This window comes from Suricata suricatta, chromosome 2, assembly GCF_006229205.1.
Source record: "Suricata suricatta isolate VVHF042 chromosome 2, meerkat_22Aug2017_6uvM2_HiC, whole genome shotgun sequence".
Taxonomy (NCBI): domain Eukaryota; kingdom Metazoa; phylum Chordata; class Mammalia; order Carnivora; family Herpestidae; genus Suricata; species Suricata suricatta.
Genome location: NC_043701.1, coordinates 10790007 through 10806658, shown reverse-complemented (window position 1 = coordinate 10806658; position 16652 = coordinate 10790007). Strand labels below are relative to the sequence as shown.

General features: G+C 40.6%; 1 protein-coding gene across 1 annotated transcript in view; it reads left to right on the top strand.

Moving 5' to 3' along the window:
* Window positions 1-1434, top strand: part of LOC115304744 (olfactory receptor-like protein OLF3) — a 15563-nt gene extending 14129 nt beyond the window's left edge. Inside the window, exon 2 of the mRNA XM_029955018.1 lies at window positions 1024-1434. Coding sequence (XP_029810878.1) covers window positions 1024-1434 — 411 coding nt within the window. The remainder of the gene's footprint in view (window positions 1-1023) is intronic.
* Window positions 1435-16652: the final 15218 nt, after the last annotated feature.

Here is a 16652-nt window from a genome sequence, read left to right as displayed (position 1 = left end):
TCATCAGGGAAATACAAATCACAACCACGCTGAGACACCACTTCACACTGGTCAGACTAGGAAAAAGTACCAACCCAGGAAACAACAGATATTGGCAAGGATGTTAAAAACGGGAATCCTCTTGCACTGTTGGTGGGAATGTAAACTGGTGCAGCCACTCTGGAAAACAGTGTGGAGGTTCCTCAAATAATTAAAAAAAGGAATGACCTTATGACCCAGCAATAGCACCTCTAGGAATTTATCCAAGGACATAGGGGTCCTGATGCATAGGGGCACATGTACCCCAATGTTTATAGCAGCACTTGCATCAATAGCCCAAATATGGAAAATGCATAAATGTCCATCAACTGATGAATGTATAAAAAGTAGTGTTTTGTGTGTACAATGGGATACTACTTGGCAATGAGGAAGCATGAAATCCTGTGATTTGCAGCAGCCTGGATGGAACTGGAGGGTATTATGGTAATTGAAATAAGTCAGAGAAAGCTATCATGTTTTCATTCATATGTGGAACTTGAGAAACTTAACAGAAGACCATTGGGAAGGGAAGGGATAAAAGTAGTTATAAACAGACAGGGAGGCAAAGTGTTAGAGACTCTTAAATACAGAGAACAAACTGACTATTGAAATGGGGCACAAGGGAAGGGAGAAAATGGGTGATGGGTATTGAGGACAGCACTTGTTGGGATGAGCACGTTGTGTTGTACGTAAGCAGTGAATCATGGGAATATGCCCCCTAAACCAAGAGCACACTGTATGTTAGCCAGCTTGACAATAAATTATATATACATACAAAGAAGAACCAGAATCACATTTACAAACAACAATGGTTAGGTTCTAGTAAAATGTTTCTGTTTGGTTAGGTCTAGAAAGACAATACTCCCATTCAAAAGGTCATTACTTTGCAAGACATTTAAAGCAAGAACATGACTGTGTTCTGGCTGCTTGGGGGCTGGCTTCATGAATTCATTGATGCAGACAATTTTCTTCCAGAGACCTTTGTGCCAAAATGTTCTTAATCAATTTGCCTGTGAGATGTTGGCTGTGCTGAGGCTGACCTGTGTGGACATCTCCTTCAACAAGGTTATGGTGGCCATCTCAGGATTTCTGGTGATCATGCTTCCCTGTTTCCTGGTTGTGTTCTCCTATGCTCGTATAGTTGCTGCCATTCTGCATATCCGCTCTGCCCAAGGACGCTGCAAAGCATTTGAGACCTGTGCTTCCCACCTCACCGTGGTTTCCATGTGCTTTGGAACGGCCATCTTCACATACTTGAGACCCACTACTGGCTCCTCGGCAGAGCAAGAGAAGATGGTCGCCCTGTTCTACGCTGTGGTGACCCCAATGCTGAATCCCTTAATCTACAGCCCATGGAATAAGGAGGTAATGCACGCCCTGAGAAGTCTCTTGGGAAAATTTAGTGAGAAAAGGTGAAGAGTCAAAGAATTGCTCTTTCCTTCCGGGAGCCCGAAGAAGGACATTTCAGACAAGGAGGAAATGATTGACATGCCCTTTTTTCCAGATTTGCTGATAAGGCAGATAAGGCGAGCACAGTTTTGAAGGCTCACTTTTCACATTAGTCCCCATTTTGACTATGTATTACTGTCCTATTATACATACTGTAAACAAAAAAAAAGCCTCAGTTATTAAGTTGAGATCTGCTGGGTTAGCAGTCATTATAGAGTTCACGTTCTCCCTTCTTTTTTCTTATTTCTTATGCGTATGCCCCAAGGAAGTGCAGTGTGGAGAAAGAAAAGTCTTAGAAGGAGGACAGCGACGGCTCACATCTTGACACACCCTTCACCACACTGTGGCTTTGACAAATATGTTTAGTATCTCTGACCACCGGTTTCCTCAAACATAAAGATGAATAACATTCAATATGTGTGATTATTTTGAAGATCTTAGATAATCAATGTAAAATACTTTGTAGGGGGTGTGGTATAGATATTTAACCACTTAAAAATTCTTTAATATTTATTTTTATATAGTCTGTTGTCAAGTTAGTTTCCATATAACACTAGTACTCTTCCCCACAAGTGCCCTCCTCCATGACCATCACTCCCTTCCCCCTTTTCCCTCCCCCTTCAGCCCTCAGTTTGTTTTCAGTATTCAAGAGTCTCTCATGCTTTGCCTCCCTCCCTCTCCCTAACTCTTTTTCCTCCTTCCCCTCCCCATGTTCCTCTGTTAGGTTTCACCTGTTAGATCTATGAGTGAAAACACATGGTATCTGTCCTCTGCCTGACTTATTTCACCTAGCATGACACCCTCTAGGTCCATCTACTTTGCTATAAATGGCCCAGATTTCATTCTTTCTCATTACCTTGTAGTATTCCATTGTATAAGTAACTCACATCTTCTTGATACATTCATCAGTTGATAACAGTTTTCGTTCTTTCAATTATTTGTCTATTGTTCAAAGTGCTACTATAAATATTGGGGTACATGTGCCCCTATGCATCAGCATTTCTGTATCTTTGAGTAAATCCCTAGCAGTGCTATTGCTGGGTTGTAGGGGAGTTCTACTGTTACAATTTTGAGGAACCTCCACAGTTTTTTCCATAGTGGCTGTACCAGTTTACATTCCTACCAGCAGTGTAGGAGTATGCCCGTTCCCCACATCCTTGCCAGCATCTATAGTCTCCTGATTTGTTCATGTTAGCCACTCTGACCGGTGTGAGGTGGTGTCTCAGTGTGGTTTTGATTTCAATTTCCCTGATGATGAGTGATGCTGATCATTATTTCATATGTCTGTTAGCCATCTGGATGTCCTCTTTGGAGAAGTGTCTATTCATGTCTTCTGCCCATTTCTTCATTGTATTATTCGTGTTTTGGATGTGGAGTTTGGTAAGTTCCTTGTAGATTTTGCATACTAGCTTTTTATTGGATATGTCATTTGCAACTATCTTTTCTCATCCTGTTGGCTGCCCATTATTTTTCTTGATTATTTCCTTTGCAGTGCAGAAGCTTTTTATCTTGAGGAGGTCCCAAGAGTTCAGTTTTGCTTTCATTTCCCTTGCCTTTGGGGATGTGTTGAGTAAGAAACTGCTGTGGTAGAGGTCAAGGAGGCTATTTCCTATTTTCTCCTCAAGGCTTTTGATGGTTTCCTCTCTCACAGTCAGGTCCTTCAGCCATTTTAAGTTTATTTTTGTGAATGGTGTAAGAAAGTGGTCTAGTTTCATTCTTCTGCATGTTGCTGTCCAGTTCTCCCAGCACCACCTGCTAAAGAGGCTGTCTTTTTTCCATTGGATACTCTTTTCTGCTTTATCAAAGGTTAATGGCCCTGCATTTGTGGGTCAAGTCCTGGGCTCTTTATCTATTCTATTGGTCTATGTGTCTGTTTTTGTTCCAATACCCTACTCTCTTGATGATGACAGCTTTGTAGTAGAAGGTAAAGTCTGGGATTGTGATGCCTACCGTTTTTGTTTTCTTCCTCAATATTACTTTGGCTATTCAGGTTTTTGTGGTTCCATACAAATATTTGGATAGTTTGTTCCAGCTTTGAGAAGAATGCTGGTGCAATTTTGATGGGGATTGCATTGAATGTGTAGATTGCTTTGGTAATAATGACATTTTAACAATGTTTATTCTTCCAATCCTTGAGCATGGAATGTTTTTCCATTTCTTTGTGTCTTCTCCAATTTCTTTTCTAAGTTTTGTATAGTTTTCATCATACAGGTCTTTTACATCTTTGGTTAGGTTTATTCCTAGGTATTTAATGGTTATTCGTGCAATTGGTAATGTGATCAGTTTCTTGATTTATCTTTCTGTTGCTTCATTATTGGTGAATAAAAATGCAACCGATTTCTGTACATTGATTTTGTACCCTGCGACTTTGCTAAATTCATTCGTTTCTAGAAGTCTTCTGGTGGAGTCTGCCAGGTGTTCCATGTATGATGTCATCTGTGAAAAGTGAACATCTGACTTAATCTTTGCCAATTCTGATGCCTTTTGTTTCCTTTGTTATCTGACTGCTGATGGTAGGACTTCCAGCACTATGTTAAACAACAGTGGTGAGAGTCACACCCCTGTAGTGTTCCTGATCTCAGGGGGAGAGCTATCAGTTTTTTCCCATTGAGGATGATATTAGCTTTGTGCTTTTCTTAAATGGCTCTTAATCTGTTTAAGTAATTTCCTTCTATCCCGACTCTCTTGAGGGTTTTTATTGAGAAAAGGATGCTGTATTTTGTCAAATGCGTTTTCTGCATCTATCGACAGGATCATATGATTTTTATCTTTTTTTTTCGTTAACGTGATGTATCACATTGATGGATTTAGGAATAATGATCAGCCTTGTAACTCAGGAATGATTCCCACTTAATCATGGCAGATTATTCTTTTTATATGCTGTTGAATTCAATTTGCTAGTATCTTGTTGAGTATTTTTGCACCTGTATTCATGAAAGATATTGGCCTGTAGTTTTCTTTTTGTTGGGTCTCTGTCTCGTTTGGGATCCAAAGTGATGCTGACTCATAGAAAGTGTCAGATAGGTTATCTTCCATTTCTATTTTTTTGAATAGCTTGAGAAGAATGGTGTTAATTCTGATTTAAATGCTGGTAGAATTCCTCAGTGATGCCATCTGTCCATGGGCTATTACTTATTGGGAGATTTTTGATAACTGATTTGATTTCTTCACTGGTTATGGGTCTGTTCAGATGTCCTATATCTTCCCATTTGAAATTTGGTGGTGTATGTGTGTTTAGGAATTTGTTCATTTTTCTAGATTGTCCAGTTTGTTGGCATATAATTTTTCATAGTATTCCCTGATGATTTCTTGTATATCTGAGGGATTGGTTATATAGATCTATTAATTGGTGATTTTGTCTATTTGGGTGCTCTCTCTTTTTGAGAAGCCTGGCTAGAGGTTTTCCAATTTTCTTTATTTTTTCGAAAATCCAAGCCTTGGTTTCATTGATCTGTTCAAAGTTTGTTTTTTGTTTTTGATTCTATATTGTTTATTTCTGTCCTGATCTTTATTATTTCTCTTCTTCTGCTGGGTTTGGGGTGTGCTTGCTGCTCCCCTCGTAGTTCCTATAGGTGCTCAGTTAAATTTTGAATTTCTGCTTTTTCTAGAGTCTTGAGGTAGGCCTGGATTGCAATATACCTTCCTCATATGACTGCCTTTGATATCCCAGCGAGTTTGGATTGTTGTATTTTCATTTTCACTTGTTTCCATATATTTTTTAATTTCTTCTCTAATTGCTTGATTGACCCAATCTTTCTTTAGTAGGGTGGTCTTTAACCTCCATGTTTTCAGAGGTTATCCAGACTTTTTCCTGATATTGATTTCAAGGTTCGTAGCATTGTGATCTGAAAGTGTGCATGGTATAATCTCAATTAATTTATATTTATGGAGGGCTGCTTTATGCCCCACTATGTGATCTATCTTGGAGAATGTGCCATATGCACTCAAGAATAAAGTGAATTCTCTAGCCTCAGGAAATAGAGTTCTAAATATATCTGTCAGATCCACCTGTCCCAATGAGTCATTCAGGTGCATTGTTTCTTTATTGATATTCTTTCTAGTTGACCTATCTATTGCTGTAATTGGAGTATTATGATCTCCTGCAGTTAGCACATTCTTGTAAATAAAATTATTTCTGTTTGTGATTAATTATGTATTTGGTGCTCCCAAATTTGGCATGTAGATGTTGGTGATTGTTAGCTCTTCCTGATGGAGAGAGCCTGTAATTATACAATATCCTTCTTCATCTTTTATTACTGCCTTTACTTTAAAGTCCTGTTTGTCCGATATGAGAATGGCTACTCTGGCTTTCTTTTGACTTCCAGTCACATGATATGTATTTCTCCATCTCCTTACGTTCAAACTTAAGGTGTCTTCCTATCTAAAATGAATCTCTTGTAGTCAGCAAATAGATGGACTTGTTTTTTTTTTTTTTCCACTCTGCTACCCGATATCGTTGGATTGGAGCATTTAGTCCAATTACATATAATGTTATTGTTGAAAAATATGAGTTTAATTTTACTGTGTTCTCTTTATGGTTCATGTTTATAGTGGTGTCTCTAGTACCTTGTGTTCCTTGCAACATTCCCCTCATAGAGTCCCTCTTAGGATTTCTTGTAGGGTTGGTTTGGTGGTGACAAATTCTTTTAATTTTTGTTTATTTGGGAAAACCTTTATCTCTCCTTCTATTTTCAGTGACAAGCTTACTGGATAAAGGATTCTTGGCTGCGTATTTTTTCTGTTCATCACATTGAAGATTTCCTGCCATTCCTTTCTGGCCTGCCAAGTTTTTTTAGGGAGGTCTGTAATCACTGATTGGTTTCCCTTTGTATGTTAGGGCCCTTTTATCCGTAGCTTCTTCCAGATATCTCTCTTTCTCCTTATATTTTGTCAGTTTCACTACAATATATTGTGCTGAAGGTCGATTCAAGTTACATCTGAGGGAAGTTCTCTCCTGGATTGCAGTGTTTATTTCCTTCCCCAGATTGGGGAAGTTCTAGGCGATAATTTGATCAAGCACCCCTACAGGACCTTTTTCTCTTTCTTCTTCTTCAGGAATTCCTGTGTTACAAATATTGTTCTGTTTGATTGTATCACTCAGTTCTCAATCTCCTTTCATGCTCTTGGATCAATTTCTCTGTCTTTTTCTTGGCTTCCTTTTTTTTCTATAATTGTATCTTCTAATCCACCTGCCCCCCCATCTGCATCTTCAATTTGTGCAGTGACAGCCTCCATTTTATTATGCACCTGATTTAGAGCATTTTTTTTAACTTATCACAGCTATTTTTTAAGGTCCCTAGTCTTTGTATCAATAGTTTCTCTCATGTCTTCCAAGCTTTTTTCAAGCCCAGTGATTAATTTTATGACAATCATTCTAAAATCTTGCTTCTTATTTTGCTTCTGTCTCTTTGAGCATTTTGTAGCTGTGACATCTTCATGGAATTTCTTGAGAGGAGAATTCTTCCGTTTCATCACTTTGACTAGCATTCTCTCTTGTCAGTTTTAAAAGCTTGTTATGCATTCTGCACCTGTGAGTATTGCTCTATTAAAGGAGGCTCATTGACTGTCCAGGGCTTGTCCATTCAGGAAGTGTTCTTTTAATGGTGTCTCTTGGTTTCTTTTGCTTTGCCTTTGGTTATTTTATTACCCTACTCAGTGATTTGATTCTTGAGGTAGCCATAAAAAGGAAAACAGACAGACAAACACACAGGAAAGAAAACCACACAAATGCACAGACAGATCAAACAAACAAGTAAACCCAAAGAAGAAAGAAAAAAAGGGGGGTGGGGACAAAAACAACAGAAGACAAAGGACAGGCTAAAAGCATAAAACCAGAAATCCCAACTCTAATAAAGAATAGGGTGGAGGCAGTGCTGTTGGAAGAGCATATATGAAGAGAGAAATGACAGGGGTGTGGAGGACGTGAAACTGAACTTTGACCACGCAGAGAGACTAGAAGGCTTAATTCAGAGAGAGGAAGAGGAGAATATGGTAGGAGGTGAGGAGATAAAATGAAGATAATGTTACCCAAAGAAACTGTAGTCTGAGTATTCCAGGGAGAAGGAGAAAGGAAGGTATCATCAAGAGAATGGATTAAGTATGACTGTTTAGGCAAACCAATGTAATGTGTTTCCAGTCCAGGGGAGGGTAGAGATAAGAATGGGATAAGGGAAAATATATCAGAACAACAAGAACTGATCTAGTCATGGCAATGCATCAGTGTTGGTCTTCTCCTGGCTCTGAAAAGAAAAAGACAGTTCTTCTGTGTATATGGATGTGGTTTGGTGTAGGCAGTTCCTGCCTCCACTGAGGGTCTCTCAAGATGCTTCCAAAGGCCCCTCCTTGGTGGTTGTGGGGAGAAGAATGTCAGTGCCCCAATCCCTCCTTGAACAAAGCATTGCAGCCCACTCTTTTGATGCCATCTCCCTGTGCTGCGAGTGGGCCAAGTTGTATTTTCCAAGCCCCACCCTGTTTGCAGATCCTAGTCCACGCACTTCAGTGATACCACCTGAGATGAAATATCCTCCTGCAGGCTGTAGGCTTCCTAGCTGGGGATTGAGTTGGGGGCATAGGGGAGCAGTTTCTCCTGGCACCACTTTTGATCAGGGTGCTGAGCCCAAGGAGAGGGCCCCAGCTAAAGAGAAAGGATCTCTCTCCTGACACTCTGTGGTTAGAGATGGAATGATAGGAACCCTCTCTGTCCTGAGGTTTTCCTCTTTTCTAGAGACAGCTCTATGAGCATTTTCAGCCTTCCTCTTCCCCACATCTCTCTGTGGCTCTGGAGGCTCTGTGTGGGGAGGGGGTGGGGGAGGGAGTCTCTTTCCCCTCTGAGCCTCTAGGTCCTGTTTTTTTTATCTCCCCATTCGTACTCACAAACCTATGAGGCTGTCTTCTTAATAGGCTCAGTCTCTTTTCCTCCCAGAATCTTGCAGATCAGAGTAATGTGGCTTCAGTCCTTCTTAGATTGATAGACAGAAGTGGGCGAAATGTATAGAGCCCCTAATTCTCATCCATCTTGCCAGGATCCTCTGACATCTTTATAATATTAAGTTGTCTCATCCAAAGAATGAAATGCCTTTGGAGTTATTGTGATCATTGTTAATGTCCTATTTAAAGTTTTAATATTTTCTCCACATTCACTTAACAGATATTTGTTACATGCATGTTATAGGTTGGGCACTCATCCAAGTATGGTAGGTACAACAGTGAAAAACAGAAGTGTCAGTCTTCATGGAGATTACACTCTACTTAATGGAAATAAACAAGAAATATAAGAAACAACATGCAGTATATGTAGGTATTGACAGCTATAAAGAAAAATAAAATGGGAAGAGTAGATGATGAATATTGGAAGGACTGGGTTTTGGCAAAGCGCTCCATAAAAATTGTACCTACTCTCTGATGAGAAATCCCTAAATACTTTATAACATATGTTGCTATTATAAATAGTGCTTTATTTTATTTCTCTCATTGATTATTATTGGTGTATAGAAAAGCTATTACTTCAATGCGGTGCTCTGGTATGTAGTTCTTTCTTCTTAAATTTCATTGTTGAAAATTTTGTTTCTAGATATATAATATCATTTGTAAATAGTTATCACTTTCCTTATCATCTTGGTTATCTTACTCTATTCTTTACTCATGTCATAGTCCAGGGCCCTAATCTCAGGTTAAACAGAAGTCACAACAGCAGGTATTTTTCTGGTTCTTGATCCAAAAGAAAGTATATAAAGATTCTCCATTAGGTATAATGTATGCTGTGGATTGAAGACATTTAATTTTTATTAAGTTTTGGACAAAAAAGTTTAATAAAGTGAGGGAGTACCTGCTTAGTAGATTATAAATATAACTACAATGAAAACTGTGGCATTGGTGTAGAAAAAGGCATGAATCAAAGGACAACCCCCAAAGAAACTTTTGCGTATAGGAATTTAATATATCATCAATGTATAGTGTCAAATTAACATAGGAAAATATGTACCACTAAATAAATGATGTTGGGGCCAATGGCTCTATAGCGGGACGAAGGAATAACATCTTTGCTAAGACATGCCAGGAACAATGACTCCAAATAGCTAAAGGAAAGGAAGTTAGGTGCATTTTACAAATGAGTTTCTATTTGTTCTCTCCTAAAAATGTACTCAATAATGGTAAAAGCTAGGAAACAAGATAATAAATCCACAAATAAAGGGGACAATACATAAGAAAGCAAGTCCTTTAAGAGACATGCTAGTGACATTTGGGAAGCTACAGAGCAATTTTTTTTCTCTCTTCTCTTGTCTTTTTGAGGTCCGGAGCTCACAGGCTCTCCTACACTTCCAACTCCAACCCTCACATAGCACCCTGCAGGCAGCCTCCTGTGCTTAGAAAGAGGGTCTCGGGCCCCTGGCTGGGAGATGATGGTCTTGTGAAAGCTCCCAGAGTCAGCTGAGGAGAATGAATCCCAAGCCTGTTCCTGGAGCAAGACCAGGTAGCCGGGCAGAGGGGGACAGCCTGGTCACTCTCACAGACACAAGGTCCCTCCCTCTTGGAGAAGGGAATACTCAGGGCTTCTGTATGTTTCACTACACAGAGCTGAACATCCTCACTGGAGTTTTTCCTCACATATGGCTGTACTTTTATTAAAGATTCTGAATACTGAAAATCTCTAAGTAAAAACTAAGGTGGCAAAGATTATCTTCCTTATAGGAAAAGGCACACATTTTCAAAAGCTTACAGGATGTGGTGGTAGAATTCCAGACCTAGGGATCAGCCCCACCAGAGGTTCTTCCTAGACACTGGCATCTGGAAGCCTCCCTGCACATGCTCAGAGCAGACAATGAAATACAGGGCATCCCACTGGCTCCTAGAGTTGCCTGGTTGGGATCTGTTGCTCTAAGGAATGTGGAGATGGGTGATCTAGATTGAGGACTTTGATGTGTAATCAGCTCTTCATATTCACCAAGTGTAGTAACAATTTCCACCGTGCAAGGCTGGTGGCATGAAAACCCAGATTCACCCCACTCCCTTGAGAAATTAAAGTTGTGATAGCTCCTTATTAGGCCCTGGGGACAAGGAAGAAAACTTTGATTTGCAAAGTTGAACTATGGGTTAGGGTGTTTGGTGCGGAAGTGACCGGAGGGGAAGGGAAAAGACAAGAAATCTAATAAACAAAGCATAATTGGCCCCTGGAGACTTTGTCACTAAAGTTAGAGAAAGTTAACCTGTTCCAATTGCACTTGCTTCAAATTCCGCAACTTGCCCAGCCTTGCCATTTTTCCAAGGCACGGGGTGACCTCCTCCACTCTCCAGAGGTGAGTCAGCCCTTGTCAGGGTCTTGTGAATACTCTTTTAGCAATATGAGTTCTGAAAGCCAGTTCCTGTAATCCGTAGCCCCTGTGTTCTTCAAGCCTAAAAACCTGGTGGCTTGAATTAGTTATCCTCTCCTGGAGATCTGTCCCAGGAAAATATGTTCTGGCTGTTCAGATTAGGAAGCTAGAAGTTTCAAGTGATTTAAGGGTCCCCCACCTGTGGTGGCCGGAGACTGCTAATCAGTAGGCATTAGTGTTCATCTCTGCTTTGGAACCCCTGACTACTGGAAACAGAGTCTAGATGATAGGTGACCCTGATGGTCCTTTTCTTCACTAATGTCCGTAGAAAGGGGACTCCCTCAGAGATGAGCTCTTTCCTCTCCTTCCAGAAGGTTCATTTGGGAATTAAGTCTTTAGGGTAACATCCTTGTCTGAAATGCTTCCTGCATCCGCCCATCTGGGGCTGGCCAGGAACCTAACACAGCTCTGCTAGGACCACTGTCCACACCCACATGCTGCTTAGGCTTCTTAGCTTCTGCTTGTTGTTAAAACAGTTGCCTTCATGTTTACATGTTCAAGTGTGTTTCCATTTTCTTAGTAAGTAAAGCATTTGTGTTATTTTCATTATTGCTGGATAACTATGTCTCTCTCCTCCCAGGAAAGGCACCGTTTATGCCATTATCTTGAATTTACATATACGAAAACTGCTGTGATAGTGTTTTAGGAGAATGTGTTCTTTCCCGTAAAGCTTCCTTCCAGTGGAAGGGGGCTTTCAAAATGCAAATCAAATGTTGGCACTGCATGAAAATGCCCCATAGAGGCCAAGCCTTGTTGGTAAATGATGACAGCAGCGATTCCACTTGCAGTAAAGAGTTGTGTGGACCATTCACCATGGCTGGCTGTAGCTTGCATCTCATTCTCTCAGAACTCTTTGTCACGGAAGAGAAAACAGTGTCACCCCGGAGCAGGGCTAGATAGATAGGAGCTGAGCAGAGGAGAGGGGCAGGAGGAGCATCCAGGAGGCTGCCCTACCCCGGAGTCCTAACTTCTGTTGAGATCCCTGCAGTCCTCCTCTTCCTGTCTGCTCTCTATGCACTTTACTGTTCCTTCTGCTTTTTGTCCCACATCCCTCTCCTTTCACAAGTATTTGAAAGCCTAGAGGAAAGGGATCGGGGTTTCTGAGTATGTGCAGTGTGCTGTGGTAATGCAGAGAGGACTCTGGGAAAATGTCTATGCTCCTCTACAGAGCAGATGATGGTAAAGTGGCTGAAGAAGAGAAATTAAAGCGTGTGTGATTTGTGATTCAGTAATGCAAATACATGTACCTTAGTAAGTGTTTTTGTCTCTGCTACTTTTTGGTGGGGAACTTAGGGGTTTTCAGTAATGTAACTGAGGAAATATTTGTCCTGAAGATATGTGTGTGTGTGGTGTGTGTGTGTGTGTGTGTGTGTGTGTGTGTGTGTGTGTGGTGGGAGGGTTGTCCTGAAAGATCTCACTGTTCATATTTACTGGGAGTTTATCAGTTTCTCAGGTAAATCTATTTTGAGCAGAATTTCTACCATGATAGAACCAAATTCTAGAAAATTTCCCTGCCAAGAAGGACAAAAAATGTAAATAATAAGGGACTAAAAATAACATGCTGGAATTGAATACGAAGATAAATAAAAAATCTGAATCCCTTCATACTTAAAATATTGGATAGCGTTAGCAATGTGTACATTGATTAAATGTCGAGAACATGATGTCTATAAAACTTTTCTCCCATTTTTGTTGTTTCCATTTCTTCCTCATTTGGTGTAATTTCTATTTCCTTGGCTACTTCATTGTACTCTTTTTCTTTGTCTTCTTTTTTGGTTTCTTTTTTCTTTTCCAACCATTAATTCACTCTCTGACTTTTTACTTTTTTCCATAATGAGTTTATTACCAACTTTGCTCATTTATTTATTCTTATTTACATTTCAATGTATTCTCCTCTTCTGTTTATCTTTTTGTAATGTTCTCTTTCAGATACTTATCAAGTTACTACTTGTTTATTAAGTTTGGGCTAGTTTTGATTTTTTAAAAAGACATTTAAGGAAGATTTTAAAATTGAGACATAATTCATATCACATAAAAATTAATCACTTACAGTGCAGAGTTTGGTAGCAGTACATCCCAGAGTTGTGGTTTCATGTTGTGAGTGTACAACTAAGTAGGTGTGAAAGAAGTTGGTGAAGAGCTAGGGCATGAGTGAGTGTGTTTGTGTGTGGGCCCCCAGGGGGCGCTCTGGAGAGCATTCCTTTCACTGGAAAGAACTGGATCTCTTCTCCACCCATGTGAAGATTTGGGTTTAACTAAGCTGCCAGCCATTCAACCATTTACCTCTGCCTTTGGAGTGATTATCAAGTGGCTGGAAATGTAGCCCACCTTTTATGTTAGTGTGATGGTAACTATTTACTCAAACAGAGAGGGGCTATGTTGGCATTACTCATGAGTACCCACCACTAAAGATAATAGAATCCAGGTTCCCCATGGGAGGCAGTTCAGAAGGTACAAATCTCCCCAATGAGCGCTGACTCATCCCCGCAGCCCAGGATTCTTTTTTGGGACTTCAACCATTTGTGATAGTGGATCATTTTTGTTTCCATAGTGTCTGTAATCATAGCCCTTCATTCTTAAGGGAGAAAGGACTGGCTGCCTGCCATGGACCCCTCTTGCTGTCATCTGCACATCAGACATGAAGTAGAAGCATGATCATCTTTCTGAGTTTGTGAAAGAGGCCAGCTAAGCCCGTACTATAAGGGATTTTCTGAATGAGGGAGATCTGCTTTGTTTCTTCTTGTCCTGTTGTGCATGTGACCTGGAGGACAGACTGCAACATGATGGGTAAGTGGGAGGCACTTCCTCAACTCCGCCATGACTCTGAGGTGGTAGGACCAAAGGCAGAAGGAACTGAGTCCTCCTGATATGTCTCCTGGTTTTATGTTAAGTGAAGCCACAGCCTTTCAACAGGCACTGTCGCCGTGCTGCACATGGGGCCATGCTGGGCACAGGAGACAAGGGATGTGCCCCAGGTTATCGGGTGACCCCATTTACTTGCTGTCCCCTCCCTTGTGCTAGTCCTTTTGCCCTCTTTGCCACCTGCAAATAATGGGCCATATTTCAGAGTATTGTTGTGATGATTATTATATTATGTTGTATTATGTTATATGTTGTATTATGTTATGTCATGTTGTATTGTATTATAGTACTTATTAGATGCATGGAGTATTTAGTATAATAGGTATAGAGTAAGAAATAAATAAATAAAATGTTCATATAAATCAACATAATACAGGCACAAGTGTGATTATTTTTCTTTCTTCTCTCACCAGTCTTCACCCCCACCCTCCGCAGTGGATTTTGTATCAAGATGAGCAGGAGTGTTTCAGGAACCTGTTTTCCTACCACCCCACTGCCTGCCCCCAAATGAATAGATGAGATTGAGAAGATTTTGTGAAATTTAGTGATTCACAGGGCAGTTGACTTGGCTAAGTCATATGAAATAATTTTACAACAAGATTTACTTTGAGTTTTACACATCACTTTTTGTTTATTTTTAATTTTTAAAAAAAATGTTTAGTTTGATAGAGGGAGACTGGGGGAGGGCTAAAGAGAGAGGGAAACAGGATCTGAAGGGGGATCTGCGCTGAGAGCAGCTGAGCACAGGGAGGCCGACTTGGGGCTCGAACCCACCAACCGCGAGATCATGAAGTAAGTTGAAGTCGGATGCTCAACTGGCTAAGGCACCCATGTGCCCTAACACATCACTTTTTAAATATATCAGATATATTTTACCAAAATGGAGCAAAATCACTCATGCAAATTATGTGTCACTCAGAAATGCACTTGTCTGACTATGTTACTGAGCAAGCATAATATGGCTTTAATGACAAATGCCCTTTATTGGGTGTTTTTGGAGACAGTTGGGAAAACACTACTTGTTTTGAAATTGCTTCATTTTTCTTAAAGGACATTTAAGTCCTGGTTATAGGAGTGACGACAGTGTAAGTGGATCTAGCACTACCCGGTCCCTTCATGGTCACACTGCCTACGTGCACGTGCACACCTCTGACGTACCTGGAAGAGTGGCTGCCTCACGGTCACCTCCGACCCTGGGCAGACAGGACTGAGGAAAGGTGATCTGCAGTCTGTCTGATGTACAATGTGGTTCAGATCACTGGCGTTCCTTTAAAGGACAGGTTACCTTAGAAATGTATCTTGGAAACAAGTCATCACACTTTTGTATGTTTCAGGTTTTATGAAGTGTGATATTTGTTTGGTTTATTTTCTGAAATACTACCACAAAGCAGTAAGCATGAAATGATTAATTTTGTCAACATTTACTTTTTCAGAAATTCTTGAAATGTATAAATATATATGCACATGTGTAGAAAGAGAGGGAGAGGGGTAATTCTCTTCTAAAAGTGCAGATGTGCAGATGTCAGAGAGAGAGAGCTGTGTCAAGTGTGGGCTCCATAGCTATTGGTGAATCTCTAAAAAGCATTGGGATGCTAAAAATACATTTATATTAGGATAGAAAAGTACAGTAAACATTACCAGTCCATATTTTTAAATTTTTTTTGAGAGAGAGAGACAGTGTGCTCAGGGGAGTTTCAGAGAGAGAGGAGGGGGAGACACAGTCTGAAGTAGGCTCCAGTCCCTGAGCTGTCAGCACAGTGCTAATTGTGGGGCTCAATCCCACGAACTGTGAGGTCATGACTTGAGCTGAAGTCTGAGGCTTAACCGACTGAGCTACCCAGGCCCCCCAAACCAGTCTATATTTTGATCAAGGCTTTAAACTTGGAAATTTTCTAACCAATGACTATATATTTTTAAAATAATTTATTGTCAAATTGGTTTTTATATAACTCCCAGTGCTCTTCCCCACAAGTGCCCTCCTCCATCAAATCACCACTTTTACCCCGCCCCCCTTCTCCTTCAACCCTCAGTTTGTTTCCGTATTCAACAGTCTCTCAAGTTTTGCGTCCCTCACTCTCCCCAACTCTCTTTCCCTCATCCCCTCCCCCTGGTCCTCCATTTGGTTTCTCCTGTTAGACCTATGAGTGCAAACATATGGTATCTGTCCTTCTCCGGCTGACTTATTTCGCTTAGCAAGACACCCTCGAGGTTCATCCACTTTGCTACAAATGGCCAGATTTTAGTCTTTCTCATTGCCATGTAATACTCCATTGTATATATAAACCACATCTTCTTGATCCATTTATCGGGTGATGGACATTTAGGCTCTTTCCATGATTTGACTATTGTAGAAAGTGCCACTATGAACATTGGGGTACATGTGCCCCTATGCATCAGCACTTCTGTATCCTCTGGGTAAATCCCTAGCAGTGCTATTGCTGGGTCATAAGGGAGTTCTATGGACAGTTTTTTGAGGAGCCTCCACACTGTTTTCCAGAGCGGCTGCACCAGTTTACATTCCCACCAACAGGGTAGGAAGGTGCCCGTCTCCCAACACCCTCACCAGCATCTATAGTCTCTTGATTTGTTCATTTTAACAACTCTGACTGGTGTAAGGTGATATCTCAGTGTGGTTTTGATTTGTGTTTCCCTGATAATGAGTGATGTTGAGCATCGTTTCATGTGCCTGGAGGCCCTCTGGATGTCCTCTTTGGAGAAGTGTCTGTTCAGGTCTTCTGCCCATTTCTTCACTGGGTTATTTGTTTTGTCAGTGTGGAGTTTGGTGAGTTCCTTGTAGATTTTGGATACTAGCCCTTTATCTGATATGTCATTTGCAACTATCTTTTCCCATTCTGTTGGTTGCCTATTAGTTTTCTTGATTGTTTCCTTTGCCGTGCAGAAGTTTTTATCTTGATGAAGTCCCAATAGTTCATTTTTGCTTTCATTTCCCTTGCC